This window comes from Triticum aestivum, chromosome 7A (assembly GCF_018294505.1).
Source record: "Triticum aestivum cultivar Chinese Spring chromosome 7A, IWGSC CS RefSeq v2.1, whole genome shotgun sequence".
In the NCBI taxonomy this organism is placed as follows: domain Eukaryota; kingdom Viridiplantae; phylum Streptophyta; class Magnoliopsida; order Poales; family Poaceae; genus Triticum; species Triticum aestivum.
Window position 1 is genome coordinate 314,904,790 of NC_057812.1, and position 18,333 is coordinate 314,923,122.

General features: G+C 45.8%; 1 protein-coding gene across 6 annotated transcripts; it reads left to right on the forward strand.

Annotated features, from left to right (window-relative positions):
- The first annotated feature begins 3,614 nt into the window (after positions 1-3,614).
- On the forward strand, positions 3,615-15,017 carry LOC123154118 (lipid droplet phospholipase 1). 6 transcript variants are annotated; one of them, XM_044572907.1, is made up of 10 exons: positions 3,618-4,139; positions 4,241-4,308; positions 4,983-5,053; positions 11,295-11,537; positions 12,655-12,818; positions 12,908-12,963; positions 13,118-13,170; positions 13,258-13,366; positions 13,662-13,759; positions 14,679-15,017. In XM_044572907.1, exons 1-10 carry the CDS (start codon positions 3,775-3,777, stop codon positions 14,757-14,759), a joined length of 1,308 nt encoding a protein of 435 aa, XP_044428842.1. In that variant the 5' UTR covers positions 3,618-3,774; the 3' UTR covers positions 14,760-15,017. The 6 variants fall into 6 exon arrangements, with proteins under 6 accessions (XP_044428846.1, XP_044428845.1, XP_044428842.1 ...); XM_044572909.1 differs by having other exon boundaries at positions 3,619-4,139; positions 14,694-15,017; XM_044572908.1 differs by lacking the exon at positions 14,679-15,017 and adding an exon at positions 14,238-14,658 and having other exon boundaries at positions 3,621-4,139.
- The last annotated feature ends 3,316 nt before the right edge of the window (positions 15,018-18,333 follow it).

Consider the following 18,333-nt stretch of genomic DNA (forward strand, 5'->3'; position numbering starts at 1 on the left):
CCCTCAGGACACAGGGTTCCTTGCGGCGGCAGTGGCGAGCCCGGCAGGACGACGGCTGTGACGGTGGCCGCCGCGTGCTCTGCTTTCTTGCTGCTTGCCCACCTCTATAGACCAGTAGATTCAGGTCAGGCTGCAGGGTGGTCAGAAGATGCTCAACTTATATATAGGCCTTTGATTCAGTTCATATATGTAGGCCATGGATGGATGAACAATCTAAAAATTTGGTTCCTCCTCCTTTTTCACTCTTCTTGTGAGAATTGGCAAGTTTATTATTCATTGCAACTGAATGCTGGGGCACTGCCAGATCTGATATACTAACACACATGGAGTATTAGTACCATTTGGATCTGTGTATGATTGGTGCTTTATGAGATGTTGAGATGCATGGTCTCGAATGTGCATATATTCTTTCTTGACCTAGATTAGAAGCAGTTGGGCCACGGTGAGAGCCTCGATTCGCTCCCTCGCTGCCGCCGCCCCATCTACCATTATTGGCCTAGATTAGAATTTGTCCTTGCTGATTCGTCATGGCCTGATTTCTTATGTTTCTCTCTTGTTGATGCAAACTTGCTCTGCTTGACTCTGTTTTGGCCTCAAGGCGCTGGCCTTTTCATGTGTTAGCGTGTGTGTGTGTGTCTCATAGGTCTTGAAAGCATGTAGTATGTTGCTTGATTCATATGATTCTTCGGTGACATCAAGTTTTTCATGGAGCACCTTTTCGTGCTGATGTTGGCTTCTGATGTTTGCTGTTGTACTTCTGCTACCAGAGATAATGCGGGGGTCCTCCTTGCTTAAGCACCAGCATGGTGGGTACTTTCAGAGGTTGCCGTCGATGGCGAGTCCAAACCAGATGCATCATCATCCGCCGCCCCCAATGCCTAATTTCCGTGGAAATGGTTTTGGCCCGTGGAACCATGGTGCGCATCCAGAGGTAATTACGTTAGTTATCTGACATGAGGGTGGCATGTTCACACATCCATCATATCTAATCGCATCCGCTGGTCATTAATCTTTAAGAGAACAGAGAATGGTACACAAGATCCTCTCTTGGTGGTTTGAAGGTTGCATCCTACTTTCTGCATCTTAATTGCATACTTGTGTATCATTCCATTTAATGATAGTATGGATGCGATAAGTTGCATCCTCTCCATCACATGTGATCGCATGGTATTTAATGATACTATATGTTAATTCCTTATGTTTTCTGGTAATTAAACCGGCAATCCCTTTTTAAGTGGTTATCTCGGAAAACGTTTCGTTTTTTCCCAAAACAATCCTTCCTTACTCGGCTAATCAGAGATAAGGTTTCGTGTTTTTTGCAGGGGGCGCCTGCATTGAAGCCATAGACCACGGCAGCGTAGGCTTGCAGGGGGCGGCGGCCATGGCGGGGAGGCGGCGTTGCGCTCGAGCGCTACATCAGGCGGCGGTAGCGAGGCGGGAGGCGCGTGCGGAGAATGCATCAAATGTTTGATGAATTGCTTGAAGAAAATGCATCGGGTCCTTTCTTGCATGCTTCAAGTCTTCAACCAGGTAAAATAAATCCTGGTATTGTTTTTCTTCTTGCATAACTTATCTAATCTCCCAACAGATTTGTGGGTTGGTGTGGTTGTTAGTCTTAGTTTTAGCCGTGGCTATGAAATTTTGTTGAGAAGTAGGCAAACATAGAAGTTGTTGTTTGTTGAATGAATTTGCACATGTATCTCTTTTATTCCTACAACAGTTAGTCAGCAAGATCTTTCGCACTGGTGTGATACTATTTTTTCTACCCAAGCTCTAATAATTTTAGTGCCAAGAAAAATTGATGCATCTGAACTATGACACATCTCTCTATTATGAAACTGTGGTTGTATTATTTGTCATCTGAAAACCACACTCAAGTATACATTATGGGACATAATGCCCAGAAAATAATCACCAGGCATGGATATCACTCTTGACCACATAGTACAACATTGCATAATTTTCTGGTTTTCTGAAGGTACCAATCAGTATTATTTTTTGTCATACAAAGATAGAACAAAGGCCACAAGAGCTGATTTTGTGCACCTTGCTACATGGGCACCTACTTAATTAAGATATTCGAAGTGTGAGCTTTTAGAATTTCAAAATAACAAGTCAAATTCTCATTATTAACCTGTGTTCACATTCTAATGTTTTCTAACTCTAACAGATTGTCTTTGAGAATAATTTGATGAACCACCATGTCGCCCTTCAATACATTTCTAGAGCTGAAATTTCAGGGCATCAAGAAGTAATTAACTATGCTTCAAGTAAGGAAGTTATTTGGTATAACTTTTTTGAGGACTAAATTACTAGCTTAATGTTTTGAAGTTATTGAGCTGCAGATATGGCATGTGCGTACACGAAGACCTGGTGCATCAAAGCTCGGTGAGGACACACCTCTTCTTACAGGACAGGTTTGTCTACAAATTATCCGAACTTCAATTTCCACAATAAAACTCATGTTTTTATTTATCATGGTTTCTTCTCTTACATAACCAAACATTTTTGCAGATATTGATTTTTCATTTCCTTCCAACGCCATTAAATCCCAGTCTTATCTAATTTGAAATGGCTCCAGCGTGTGTGATGTATGCTCCCCTCAGTTTTTGGAGGAACATGGTGCTATTTGGTGGTTTTAGTTGTGGAAAAAATGTCATTAGTCAGGCACTTTCTAATGTGGTCACCTGACTGCTGTTGTCGAAATCCTTTGTCTATAGTATTTTGTTGGTACCATTTCTATGCCGTCTATTGAGTTTGAAAATATTTGCGGTAATCCAAGTTTGAAGCTCTGGTTTATGTGGTATGTGGGGAAAGAGGAAATGAGATGTTTGATGTTCTCATATATGGATTTTCCCCAATTGACAATGACATTGCCTGACATGATGTGAACAGTGGAGCCGCTTAAATTCCATGGCAAGCTCACCATGGTCAGCTTTCTTACTCCAGATGGGTGGGAGGGAACAGAGGAAGAGGGAGCCGCCCAAGTTCCCATTGATATGGCGGCGCGGGCGGAGGACACGACGGTGCGACCAGTAGAAGCGCTATTCTTTCTGCCCTCGTCCTCGGAAAATGACGCGGACAAGGGAGGGAGGCTGCGCCGACGTTGTCCTAACAGATGAGAAGAAGAATAAGGAACGGGAAGTGCGTGTCGGTCAAGTCTTTCAATGGGCCAAGCCCAAAAAATAGTGCAAACTAATTTACAAATGAAATATAATATTCCAAAAAATGTTCGTCACCATAAAAATGATACCATTCTAAAATGATTTAAAAAACACCTCAAAATAAAGAAATATTCATTTTTCTGAATAATAGAAAATAAAGTTGATTGAAAGACTATTTCATACACAACTACTCTCTCATCGGGTGAAATGAAAGTGTGGAGATGAAATAGGTCATGACAAACATTATTAAGGTATATGTCCAAATTTCATGGTCCAAAAATAAATATTTGATGTAACTATATTTTTGACGTTTTTGCAAAAAATGGATTAAAAAAACATGTTTCATAATTCATGAGGAGCAAGTTATTTTTAATATTTCACCCGGTGCAATGCACAGGCATACAAAAACCATGATAAATTAGAATACCTTAGTCCACCTAACCATCTTTGTGGCTACCTAACACACCCTCCAATCATTGTCATCGTTGTTCTCGCTCGAAGTTTCTTCATCCTCAGCTCCACCTTCTCTCACCTTCACCGAAGCAATTCCAGTTATCATCGCCGCATCTAGGTCTCCGAGCAAGCTCCACTCGTCCAACCTCCCCGCCAGATGATCGCCTCCAGCGCTACCCCGATGGGCCGCGCCACCACTCCAACCCCCGGTGCCCAGTCCCGGTGGCCGCGTGCCGTTGCGCAGCTCCACCTGGCTCTCCGCTCGCCAGCCGCGCGGAGTGGTAGCAGCGGGCGCTGGATGGGATGCTTCAGGCCGGCGCCGGTGCCCGCGCCGTCGTCACCGGCGGTTACGGTGGCGGTGAACGAGGGGAGGGGGAAGCGGCCGGAGGCAACGGAGGTGGATATGGAGCCGGCACGCGGCGGAGGGGACGACTTATGGAGCGTTCAGGCCGAGGCGGAGGTAGCGCAGGGCGGGGAGTACCCGGAGCACCTTGTCGTCATGGTCAATGGCCTCGTGGGGAGGTGGATCCGTGTATACTGTTATTTTGGTCGTCTTTGCAGTGGGTTTGTACAACTTTGGGGGTTCTTAGTTTCAGTGGCAAAATGTGATCATTGTTTTACAGTGCGGATGACTGGAAGTTTGCAGCTGAGCAGTTCGTGAGGCGGATGCCAGACAAAGTGATCATCCACCGTGAGTATCCCCAATCCACATGCTATGCAATTTCGTGCCGGGTTTCTTGGTAGTATTAGTATATATCCTCTGAATTGTAGTGCTAAGTAAGATATTGTCAGTGCGCCTGTCCGCGTGTGTGCATGCCATTTTGGGATATTGGGAGTGCCACTTTATGATAGAAAATCAAGTTTACATACATGACAATTCAATGGTTATTTTGTAATTGGATTTATACCTGAGCCTAAACTTGTGCTGAAGAATTTCATACAACATGCCGGTGCCGACATGTAGTCGAGATTAAGTGACTGAGATTAAACAGCAAACTGTCAGCGGGAGAACCATCCGGTACAGTAAACACGTAAAATGCTGGTTCCTTCTGGTTTTGCCACACAACTTGGAATTAGATGGAGTGATAACAACCAGCAAAAGCTGCATTAGCCAATGCTATTTGAATGTTGATAGTATTTGCATTGGTCTTAGGCCATCACCCAGTTTCATGCCAAATATTGTGCAATCATTCTGCTTTAGTACTAGTCTCATTCAGAACATGACTCTCCAGACCAGGCAGATTTCATAACCGATGAATACATTCACACAGCTTTTGTCTTTCCTTCATTCTGTGTTTTGTCATAAGTTGTTCCAGCTACTACTGGTTTCCTATAAAGAGATTTGGGCTGCGGCTTTTCATGCAGGGAGTCAATGCAACTCTGCTACACAGACATTTGACGGAGTTGACTTGATGGGAGAAAGGTTAGCAAACGAGGTACTTTTTGTTCTGACAAAATATTGTCCTCTGTGTAAGAGCTTATAGCATCCCCTAACAGATTGTTACTAAGTACATTACTTAGTAGATAGTTAATACTGCTAGTATCATCATTAGTAACCTCTCAAATAGGTTGCTACTAAGACTTGTTGCTAAGATAAAGAAAAGTATCATGTTGGTGTCACTTGTGAGAGGGTGGAGCGTGTTGAGCATGATCATTATCACGTGTACATTAGGCAGCTAGGATCTTGTTTTATTATTTCCTAGTCTACGGATATCTCCCGATCCTTTCCTTGTATAGCGTATACGGTTGAGATACTCCTGCCCATGCACTCTATATATGCTACGGCATACGATCAATGTAAACATTGACAATCCACATGGTATTAGATACCGCACATCTTTCCTAACCTAACGCTTCTGCCGCCGCACCTGTGCCGCCGCCGCATCCACCCCCCTCCCCCGCCGCCGCACCTCCCTGCTGCCGCCGTCCCCTCCCTTCCCCTCTCTTCCTCCCAAGCCGAACCCTAACCCCTCCTCATCGCCACCATTTCCATCGCCTCCTCTTCCCTCTCTGGTGGCTCGAACCCCTTCGCCGGCCCCAACCCCGTTCCCGCCGAGGACATCCGCAACATTGACATCCTCGCTCGCGTGCCCATCCGTCTCTCCCAGGAGGATTCCTCCTATTACGCATGGAAGACCTACTTCAACCTTGTCTTCCGTGAGTATCACCTCTAGGAGCACGTTGACGGCACCGTCGACGCCAAGGCCATGGAGTTCGACGCCGAGTGGTCGGCCGTCGAGGCAACTCTCATCCGCTGGTTCTTCCTCACCATCTCCAAGGACTTTTTCTACACGGTGGTGCAGGATGATGATGCGCATGCTGTCTGGACGAAGCTCAATTGCCTCTTCACCGACAATTGGCTCTAGCGGCTCGCTTTTCTTCAGCAAGAGTTCTTCGGGTGCCATCAAAATAACTCCTCCGTGGACAACTTCTGCATGTGCTTGAAGTGTCTTTGCGACGAGCTCCTTGACATCTTCGAGGAAGTCTCCAACGACGTCCTCCTCAGTACCCTTGTCGCCGACCTCAACAAGGAGTTCACCCACGCGGCCGCCAACCTCACGCTCATCCCCAACCCGACCTTTCCCAAGGTCGTTGCCTACTTGCGTTTGGAGGAACGCCGGATGAAGCAGATGAAGGCCCGACTGTACACACCGCCCTCGTCGCTGGCACCTCATGCGGCGCGCCTCCCCTTCAGCAGTCGGCGACGTCGTTCCAGCCGCCCCCACCGTTCCCGCCGTTGTTCACGTTCCCTCCTCAAGGGATGCTCGCGCCTACTGTTCCCGCCGATCACGGCGGTCGCCGCGGCAAAGGGGGCCGCAAGGGCCAACAGCGGGCGGCCAACCCTAGCGGGCTGCCTCGGGCCACCCAGCAGCAGCAGCAGCCCACGCCGTCGTGGGCCTTCGGGCACAATCCCTGGACCGGCGTCGTGCATGCTTATTCCATGCCGGTGCCTCGCCCGACCGCCCCTGGCATCTTGGGCCCTCATCCGGCCCAACATCGGGCCTACCACGCCGCCCCTAGCTGTACTCGCCGCCTCAACAGTATGGGGCATGCCCAGCGCTGCCGGCGCCTCCTCAGCAGCAGGCCGACGCCCCCTTCAACATGGCGCCCTCGCAGCTGCCCTGAGACCCAACTCTTCTAGCCATGCTGCACTCCACCCCCATCCCAACAACTACACCGGAGGCGGAGATTGGTACATGGACATCGGGGCAACCGCCCTCATGTCTTCTAACCCCGGTAACCTCGTCACTTCTTTTCCCACCAACACCTCCACCCGCATTACTGTCGGAGATGTTTCCTCTCCCCATTACACATATTGGCCATGGTTCTTTTCCATCTTATTCTACACCCATCAATATGTCTAGCGTCCTTGTTTCTCCTGGCTTAATCAAGAACCTTAGCTCTGTTCGCTGTCTTACTCATGAAAATCCAATTACCGTTGAATTTGATGAATGTGGTTCTGTGAAGGACTCTCGTACCCGGATGGTACTTCACCGATGTGACAGCCTCGATGAGCTCTACCCGGTCCACCGCCCTCCTCCACCACCACCGCTCCTGTCGCCCTCTCCGCCGGTGTGGACCTCTGGCACGTTCGTTTGGGCCACCCCAATCCTGCTACACTTCGTCACATTCTTAGGAGTTTTTCTTTCACTTGTAATAAGCTCGCTGGCCATAATTGTCATGCTTGCCGTGTTGGCAAACATGTGCGTCTTCCCTTTAGCAACTCTACTACTATTGCTTCACATCTGTTTCAGTTGATTCAGAGTGATGTTTGGACATCTCCCATTGCGAGCAATTCCGGCTATCTTTACTATCTTGTCATATTAGACGATTTTACTCACTATGTGTGGACTTTTCCTTTACGGCAGAAATCCGATGTTCTCTCAACACTTAAAACTTTTTACTCATTTGTCTCTACGCACTTTGGTCGTCCCATTCTTGCGTTTCAAACAGACAATGGGAAAGAGTTCGACAATCTTGTTGTTCGCACTTTGCTTGCCACACATGGTACTATCTTTCGTCTAACATGCCCTTACACTTCGCAGCAAAACAGGCGGGCGGAACGTGTCCTTCGCACTCTCAATGACTACATGCGCACCCTCCTGTTTCATGCCAACATCCCGCCTCGTTTTTGGCCAGATGCTCTTGCCACGATGTCTCTCCTGGTCAACCTTCGGCCTTGCCGCGTTCGTTGGAACTATGCGCCGCATCAGTTACTTTATGGCACTCCTCCATTCTATGATGAACTTCGAGTCTTTGGTTGTCTCTGTTATCCTAGCATCGCTTCCACCACCCCACATAAGCTTGTTCCGCGTTCCCTCACATGCATCTTTCTTGGGTACCCCTCCAACACCAAGGGCCACCGGTGCTACCACCCAGTCTCTCATCGGGTGATAACTTCAAGGCACGTTTACTTTGACGAAAAAGTGTTTACCTTTCAGCAGGTACCTTCAGCTGATGCACCGACTTCGTCATCCCCCCTCCCCTTGGCGGACCTTCTTCGGTGCAGCCGCACCTCCGCGGGGGACGCCCGTGCCTGGCTGCCGCTGCCTTGGGCTCTGGTTCGGCTGACCAGAGCGCCTTGGATTGCTGGGCCTCAGGCTCGGCTGCCTCGGGCCCAACCACAGGCGCGGCCTCGGACGCCCCGGCCTCGGGCTCCATGGCGCCTTTGACATCCTCGGGCCTGGCTTCACGCGCTCCCTCACTGGACCCGATGGGGTCGGCCTGGCCTTCGTCTACACTGCTCGACGACCGGACGCTCGTCGCGGTGCCCCCGCTCCACATCACGGCTCAGTTGTGCACTGGTGCCCTCCGACCGAGTATCCGCTATCCGTCCGAGCACTACCTCTACGCGACATCGACCTCCTCGCCGTCGCCGCTGCCATCCTCGGCCCGGGCCGCTCTTCGCAACCCCAACTGGCTTGCTGCTATGCAGGAGGAGTTCGACGCGTTGCAACGCAACCGCACCTGGCAGCTCGTCCCACCTCCCTGGCATGCTAATATGATTAGCGGGAAGTGGGTGTATCGTCACAAGACGCGCCCCGATGGTACCCTGGAGCGGTACAAGGCTCGTTGGGTAGTTCGCGGTTTCCGACAACGTGCTGGAGTGGACTTCACCGACACCTTCGCCCCGGTCGTCAAGCCGGGCATGATTCGCAGCGTCCTCCAGCTTGCGGTGTCTCGTGCCTGTCCGGTGCATCAGTTGGACGTTTCCAATGCGTTCCTCCACGACCATCTTGCCGAACAGGCGTATTGCCAGCAGCCCACTGGTTTTGTCGACGCCACACACCCTGATCACGTGTGCCTGCTTTCTTGGTCCCTCTATGGATTGAAACATGCGCTGAGAGCATGGTACCAGCGCATCGTCGCCTTTCTTCTGTAGTTGGGCTTTCGAGCTACTCGCTTTGAGGCCTCACTACCATCACGGCTCGACGACTGCCTATCTACTAATGTACGTCAACGACATCATCTTCATGGCATCCTCGGCCGAGCAGCTTGGACAGCTCACTGCTCGTCTCAGTGTCGAGTTCGCCATGAAGGACTTGGGACCGCTCGACTACTTCCTCGGCATTGAGGTCACTGGGCGCCCCGACGGTTTTTTCCTTCATCAGGACAAGTACGCCCATGAGCTTCTTGAGCGTGCCAGCATGCTTAATTGCAAGCCCGTTGCCACCCCTGTTGATACGAAGGCAGAACTCTCCGCGCTTGATGGCTCCCCAGCACCTGACGACCCATTCTATCGGTCTATCGTCGGCGCCCTGCAGTACTTGACCCTCACCAGACCAGATTTGCAGTATGCAGTGCAGCAAGTGTGCTTACATATGCATGCTCACCGAGACAGTCACTGGAACCTGGTGAAGCGGATTCTGCGTTATATCCACGGCTCTATGGCTCTTGGGCTCACCTTGACAGCACCGTCCTCCACCGACATGGTCGTTTACTCTGATGCTGACTGGGCTGGCTGTCCGGACACGCATCTTTCCACTTCTGGCTATTGCGTCTACCTTGGGCCATCCCTCATCTCCCGGTCCTCGAAACAACAGCCTACGGTCTCCTGTTCCAGTACTGAGGCAGAGTACCAGGCCCTCATCTCCTGGTCCTCGAAACGGCAGCATGCGGTCTCCCGTGCTAAGGCATAGTACCGGGCAGTGGCCAACGCGGTTGCTGAGTGCTCTTGGTTACGACAACTTCTCGGGGAGATCCACCATGACGTTTCACACGCTACCCTTGTATACTGTGACAACATCTCCACCATCTACCTCTCCGCCAACCCCGTTCATCGTCGTCGCACGAAGCATATCGGGCTCGATATACACTTTGTGCGTGAGCAGGTGGCTCTCGGCTGCGTCCGTGTTCTGCACGTTCTCACCGCTCAGCAGTTTGCCGATGTCATGACCAAGGGGTTACCGACTTCTACTTTTGAGGAGTTCCGGTCCAGTCTTTGTGTCATTTGCGGGGTGGGGGGGGGGGTGTTGAGCATGATCATTATCACGTGTACATTAGGCAGCTAGGATCTTGTTTTATTATTTCCTAGTCTACGGATATCTCCCGATCCTTTCCTTGTATAGCGGATATGGTTGAAATACTATATATGCTACGGCATACGATCAATGCAAACATTGACAATCCACATAGCGCAGGGCACAAATAAGGGTCTCTCCAATAGCACGTTTGGTTGTTACTAGTGTCTTTTTAGAAGTGCCATGCCATTTCTACCTAGAGCAACGACCTCACCTCTCTCCTTACTCTTCTCACCGTTTTCTAAATGCTTTTTTTGTGGATGTGGCTTACCTCTTAGCAATAGTCGAGGCAGATTGTTTGAGACGCTGTGACTGCTTCGTTCATTGATTCATCTTATTTGTGCCCTTTTAATAGAAATTAACCACATTCGCGCAACGTGTACTTGAGTACTTGTTATTGTGCACACGTACAAGTATTGTTAAACTTTGTCTATTTTTTCTTTATTTCTGTCCGGTAGACAGCATATACGTGAGAGAGTTGTGGTAGCACCGATTGAAGAGAAGCTTGTCCAACATTGTCGGAGATGGTTTGGGCATATACAACACAGGCCTCCAGAAGCTCCAGTGCATAGCGGACGGTTAAAGCATGCTGATAATGTCAAGAGAGGTCGGAGTAGACCAAACTTGACATGGGAGGAGTCCGTAAAGAGAGTCCTGAAGGACTGGAATATCACCAAAGAACTAGCCATGGACAGGGATGCGTGGAAGTTAGCTATCCACTTGCCAGAACCATGAGTTGGTTCGAGATCTTATGGGTTTCAGCTCTAGCCCACCCCAACTTGTTTGGGACCAAGGGCTTAATTGTTGCTGCTGTTGTTGTTGTTGTTGTTGTTGTTGTTGTTGTTGTTGTTGTTGTTGTTGTCTGTCTGTCTGTGTGCTAGACGACATCTGCTTCATGAGCTGATTAATTATAAACTACTTGGGCTTAATAGGTTAATGATAAGATGTTACTAAGCTGATTAATCATAAACTAGCTATGGTTTACGTTTAACATGCAGGGTGATATCATGATAGGTTGTTAAGCTTCACTTTGTGACCCGTTGGTATCAAAGCAAGGCAAATTAGGTCTATATTGATCTTATGCGATCCTTTTATTACTGGAAGTACTATGCTTTCATCACATCATTTCATATTTGTACTAACGGAACCCGTATAGGTTCTATCAGTTGTCGAGCAAAGAAGAGGTGTGAAGATGATCTCAATTGTGGCGCACTCTCTGGGTGGTCTTGTTGCCAGATATGCTATAGGAAGGCTTTACGAATGTGGTAACAGAACTAAATGTTCCGTTGGGAACAACAGAGAGCAAGTTGAATGCTTGGAGGGTCTCATCGCCGGCTTAAAACCTATGAACTTTATAACCTTTGCATCACCACATCTGGGTTCAAGTGGAAACAAACAGGTAGCAATATCACTGCTCTCTTCTATTGTTTTATAAACTAGAGTTTGATCATTCAACTGTCTCTTTCCCTGGTTCACGTACCCACTTAACCTACCCATGGGAGAGAGATTTAACCGGTACACTCCATTCAATGCATTCATTATTTAGTGCAATTAGTAAACTAATGTATTTGCGATTCTAACCTTAAGCTTTTAGGAATATGCAATTTGTATTCCTGTGAGGCCATACGCCAGCGTATATACCCCTCTCCAAGAGGTAAAAGCCATGTTGTGCTCTAGTCTGCGCCTTCATGAAGGAATCCGCCAACTGTAACTCAGAAGGCACATTCTGAAGTACTTCAACCCACCTGCTTGGGGAAGTACTTGATGGCGACTTCCTTTGGCTGGTGGGAATGGTCCAAGAGCTCCACTTCCCAGGATAGAGGAATCATGTAAGACTCAGGGGATTTTGACGAGGATACGACACCCTGATTTAGGCAGAGCAAGGTCGAAAGCGGGCCAACGACCTTAGCATGGGCTTGACTGGTGACTTGGGCCAACCTTCTATATGGGACGCCTTCATCATCTCGAGGGACAAGGTAGGCAACCAATTCACCCAACTAGTCAGGGTCCGGCACGACCCAGTAGTGCACACCAACTTGTAAACTTACCCGAGCCATGTAACCCTAACTTGACCACGCATACAAGGCCAGTTAGTGGCCCCTCGGTCGGGACCAAATCTTCTCAGATAATTCTACACACCACTAGTGAGATCCAGGGTTCCTCACCTAACCCTTCATCTTCCACCTCTGCCACCACCACGGCGCACCTTGTACCAAGAACCCTAGCTGAGATCTCTCTGATCTCAGGCCAACACACAAAGCAATACATCTTAGCAGTAGGAGTAGGATGTTACCTCTCCAGGGAGGGCCTGGACCTGGGTAGATCGTTGTCTCTTGTGTGCAGCCATCCTGATTTGCCACTCGTAAGCCGTCCGAACAAATTTAGCTATCCATCATGCACCCTTGATAGCTACCACGGGATCAGAACACTGACACTCTTCGAATTCAGATTGCAATAGAACAAGAACATTCAAATGCTTCAGTAATGTTAGTCTCATGTTCAGATTCTTCCACCAGCTCCCCTTTCTATGTGGCTTGCCTTTCCTGGAGCGAAGAGCATCAGAAACTGCACATTTGATTGTTGGAAGAACTGGAAAGCATTTATTCCTTACAGACAGTGATGATGGTAGGCGTCCACTCCTTCTTCAAATGGTTCAGGATCATGATGATATAAAATTCAGGTTATTTTCTGTATTGCGCTCCAGTTGTCCTAATTAATTAGAAGTGTATACGGCATCATTTCTAAAGTATACCATGTTCTGCTGTGCAGATCCGGATTGCGCTCTTTCAAACGACGTGTGGCATATGCGAATGCCAATTTTGACCGTATCCTTTTAACTGATGAAATTTCAACCGTATCCTTTAACTGCTGAAATTTCAACCGTATGCTTTAACTGCTGAATGACATACTTGTGTTCACTGTGTATTGTGAATTGCATATTTTACTTCTAACTGTATACCCACTTAACCAGCTGAAAAGATATGGTGGGTTGGAGAACATCGTCAATCCGGCGTCAACACGAGTTGCCAAAAGTATGTATCAGGAATGGTTTTATGTTTATGGTTTCTTCCCTGTAAGTAAACGAACTAATTTTTAATTGAATTCAACCCCTTCTGCAGCATCGCCTTCTTGTTCGTGATGAGAAGTATCCACATATAGTCCATGTTGATAGAGGAATTATGGACAGAAATGAAACCGAAGTGAGTGCTAATCTCTGTGGCCCAGAAGGTATGCTGGCTTTCTATTGTCTGCTGTTGCCTTAACATTTTCTTAGTTCCCATCATGGTTGCATCAGACTTTTTAGTTCCAAGTCTCTTCTTATTGAGTTATTTACATTGGACCTTTTGGTATTCGGCCAACCTTTTAGGAAGTCGAGTGGCATAGACTGAGTTTGCTGTTAATCAGTTCCCTGCATGCCCGGTTTAAAATAACCTTGAGATCATCTTCATATGAGCTGTTCGCTAGCCCAAACATGTTAAATCATTGTTCATCAATTGTTGACAAGTGGCAACATTACATGCAGAGGAGATGATAAGAGGCCTAACACAACTGCAGTGGGAACGTGTTGATGTGAGCTTCCAGAAAAGTAGTCAAAGATTGGTTGCGCATAACACCATCCAGGTGTGATTTTTGACCTTTCCAAGCTGACTTTTGTATTTTGATTGAAGTATTGTTTTCATTTTTGGTATCTGAATTTGGTGCTTCCATCCAGTGGCATATGAACTTTTGCTCTAAAAAACAGAGGGGCATTTTTCTAAGTTAAAATCCAATCTAGTCAAATGCGCCCAGATATCATTAGCAAAATCACCTTGCATGGAATTGCTTATTCTGTGTAATAGGCCCATTATTATCCTAACTTGATGGTATTGATAACCATGTTGTATATTCAAACAGGAAAAAGTATTTCACATATATACTAATTCAGTATATATAAAGAAAAAGATAAAAAAACGTGAAACAAAAATGACATTGCGGCAATACCCTTCAACAATTTTCGCTAAGAAACTCTGGGTACCTGATTCTTTGTTGCGTAGTAGAATATGCCAATGCAATAATACATACATTTTGATCATACTTCTCTTTACTCTATGAACGTCAGGTAAAGAGCTATTGGCTTAACTCAGATGGGGCAGACGTTATCAATCACATGATGGATAATTTCCTCATCTAGTTCATGAACTCCACAGGGTGCACTGTGCTAATATTCGTGTCTGAGTTTGGTTACAAGTGATAGTTTAATTTTGCGTAGGCGGTTTGACCTTGTAGGTTGTACAATTTTCATTCTACACTGAGATATCAAAATTGATTCTTTAGGTTTCTTGTGCTGTAGATGTTAGACTACAACTTTTTTGTTTTATCCGCAATCCGCCTCTACCATTTTATTGTACTAGGTAGGAAGTGCGGCTTGCCGCACCTGGCAGCGATGCTGCCAGGTATAGTCATATCCAATTCAGTAATACAATCATTGAAACATTGCAAATATAAAATAATATAGCATAATATAGATGTGTTTATCAATCTATTAACATTCAGTACATAGCGGTATTTGGTCCAGGAAACAACAAAAGGCTTCAGTCCAGATGACCATATAGCACGGATGACCAGAACTGCTCAGCTTTGAGTTATCTTTGGCATTTCTTGAGCTCCACCGAGTTGGCATCATCTATTGTAATTATGTCCATGGTCAGTAGATAGGCTAAAGCATGCGGATTCAATAGCATCACTGGCAAGCTGAATTGGTTCTCCATAAAATTCCTGTTGAGTTGGCAATATGCTTTTGCTGTGGGGTCGGATATCGATTTTCACCGATGCCATTACTGTGCAATCATCATCATCAACAAGTTTGAATGCATGGATTGTACTGCCAATCCGTTTGATAGCTTCTTCGAGCATATATACCTTCTGCTGATGGTAACACAGATGGCAGAGCTACATTCATTGAAAAGGTAAAAGAATCTATTAGGTTAATTGGGTATGTTACCATTAGTAAATTTTTAGACATATGCATGGCTTAGTTATAACATGTGGAAGTCCCTTAACTATTAAATCATCATCATCCATCAGTGAGAAGAGAAACATGCATAAGGTCCTTCGCATTCACATGAGAAAAAAACGGCATGATTTTATCTTGGAACACCAAACAATCTACATAATGTAGAAGGGCATGATACCAACTCCATTACAGCTGAACCTACCTAATTAGCAGTAAGAATTGGATAGTGCAAGTGCATGATCACATCTCATCATTCTATATAAGTATATGGCAATAATAACAATACTAATTCATGGGTCGTGAGAGTAGAGAACATTTATTATATACGAAGGCACACCATTGTCTACCACAAATGTAGGGAAATATGGAGTAGAGCACTAAAACAAAGAAGAGTACAGGTTCCTTTCACCAACGGAAGAAATTTGCAGACAACACTCAATAGGGGATGAAAAACAATGGGAAATTGTTCTTCTAAGACTGTCTCAAATGATTATGAATCATGGGCATGCCCTGCACACACACATATGATGTATTTTTATTATTTCCGTGCACTACTGGCTACTCTATAGTTTGCACATGTCAGGCTAGCAATCATCCTTGACAGCACATATTGGTGCAACCCAAGAAACTAAGGCCTCATTTGGTTGCCTGAGGAAATATGCCCTGGGTAGCAAACCCCATCGGGGGATTTTGAGGGTCAGGTAGGATCCACTTCTCCCACGGGGGAAATCTCCCAAAGTCCACGTTACCAAATGGCAACAGGTTGAAGGGGGCAAAATCCCCAGAAGAAGATAAATTAAAAAAAACACAAAAATGAAGGATTCTACACAATCAATTTTGAAACAGCTCAGAAAAATACCATGAATAATTACGAAAAAACACAAATATATTCAAGACATTACATATAATTCTATAGATCACAGAAAATCAAGGAATTTGCAAATGTATAAATAATCACTGATTTACACTATCATCTTCGGACACTCATGAGAATAGTCAGAACTAAAGATGTCACATAACATAGAGAGGCAACATTTCTTAGGTACTCTAATACAGAACGAGAAATCAAGTGTCACTCCACTCGTGCTGAGTGGCGATCCAAATGGGACTACGACCTTTCGTGAGCTAGAGGTGTAAGAATGTAGCTGACTCCAACAAAAATTGTGTTGTAGCCTCGTCTCAGAAGTGTAGCCCCCCTGATTTATACAAATGAAGGATCATAAGCTGGGAAAGAGAAGCATATGATAAATTATTAACAGATTCTAATATGACATGATAATACAAATCACATTGGCATTTCAGTTCCGATCTTTTATGTGCAAAAGTCAAAATCACCGAAAAAGACCCCAATGGCAAGTCCAGATTGGTTATCTGGAACCAATACTGACTAAGACATACTCATACAGATCTTAACACTAATACAGCAGAACCAAAAATGACTTTTGCGATCGCTGGTGACACTCTTAAGCCGATAATTCAATTACAACGATTTTATCATTAAGAAATGGGGATTAGCCTACTAAAGTACTGAGATTATAGATTATACGTATAAATTAGGAAACATGAAATACAAAAATAATTAGCAAAATTACGAAATAATTCACCCCACCTCAACAGTTACACGAGTCGAGTCCCACAAAACCTAATTATGTCTAGGATAAATTTATCGTGCCCCCAGTTTTTCTTCTTTGGGGGGCCCAGTACATCCATATACTACCCTTTCTTCTTGGTGCCCCCAGTACATCCATATACAACTTCTGCAATCATATAATTAAAAAAATACTACTATGGCGGAATGATTACAAAAATAATTCTGAAGTATTGTTGCCACAACTTGGAACATATAGTAATTGCAACCGACAGAAAGCACAACTTGCCTCCAGATAAATCAAATCACATACCTTGAAAATGTAAGTTGAAAATATGAATGATAAATGCTAATCTGCAGATGTATATAGTGACCCTCATCTAAACACATAGACCAAATGGTAATCCATGTATTATTGGAGCGAGACCAACTAGCTCCTTATGTTTGCAGAAGTTGATCAAAGGATAACATAATTAAGAAACATCAACTAGATTTAATTTTCTATGGAGGCACTGCTAGGGTAACATCAAATGATCAATTCAGAATAACTCATGTTATTGTAAAGGAAAGAATAGGCAGAGTTCAGAAACAAAGGTTCATGGATCTACAAACAGTCAGATGGATAAAACTCAGGTTCAGATAAAACTCCAGTCAATAATGGTGCAAAATAAACAAAGATAAGATGGATGTAGTGCAAAACAAGAAAATATAAGATGAACTGTCTACACACGTGATGTTCTCTCCATCGCAGAAATTTCCTCCTTCAACCAATAAAGTCTAAGACATGGGTCAGTGCTGTTGATGAATATTTCTCGATTTATTTGGTTGTGTCCTTTGTCATGTGTGAAAGAAACTTGATATCAATAGATCATGATATCCATAGATACAAGAAGAGTATTGAGCTATGCAAAGTGTATGATGCATAATGGCATGTAACTGCACAGGTTGTCTAAGAAGTATAACAACAACAACAACAACAACAACAAAGCCTTTAGTCCCAAACAAGTTGAGGTAGGCTAGAGGTGAAACCCATAAGATCTCGCAACCAACTCATGGCTCTGGAACATGGATAGCAAGCTTCCACGCACCCCTGTCCATAGCTAGCTCTTTGGTGATACTCCAATCCTTCAGGTCTCTCTTAACGGACTCCTCTCATGTCAAATTCGGTCTACCCCGCCCTCTCTTGACATTCTCCGGACGCTTTAGCCGTCCACTATGCACCGGAGCTTCTGGAGGCCTGCGCTGAATATGCCTAAACCATCTCAGACGATGTTGGACAAGCTTCTCTTCAATTGGTGCTACCCCAACTCTATCTCGTATATCATCATTTCGGACTCGATCCTTCCTCGTGTGGCCACACATCCATCTCAACATACGCATCTCCGCCACACCTAACTGTTGAACATGTCGCCTTTTAGTCGACCAACACTCAGCGCCATACAACATTGCGGGTCGAACCGCCGTCCTGTAGAACTTGCCTTTTAGCTTTTATGGCACTCTTGTCACAGAAAATGCCAGAAGCTTGGCGCCACTTCATCCATCCGGCTTTGATTCGATGGTTCACATCTTCATCAATACCCCCATCCTCCTGCAGCATTGACCCCAAATACCGAA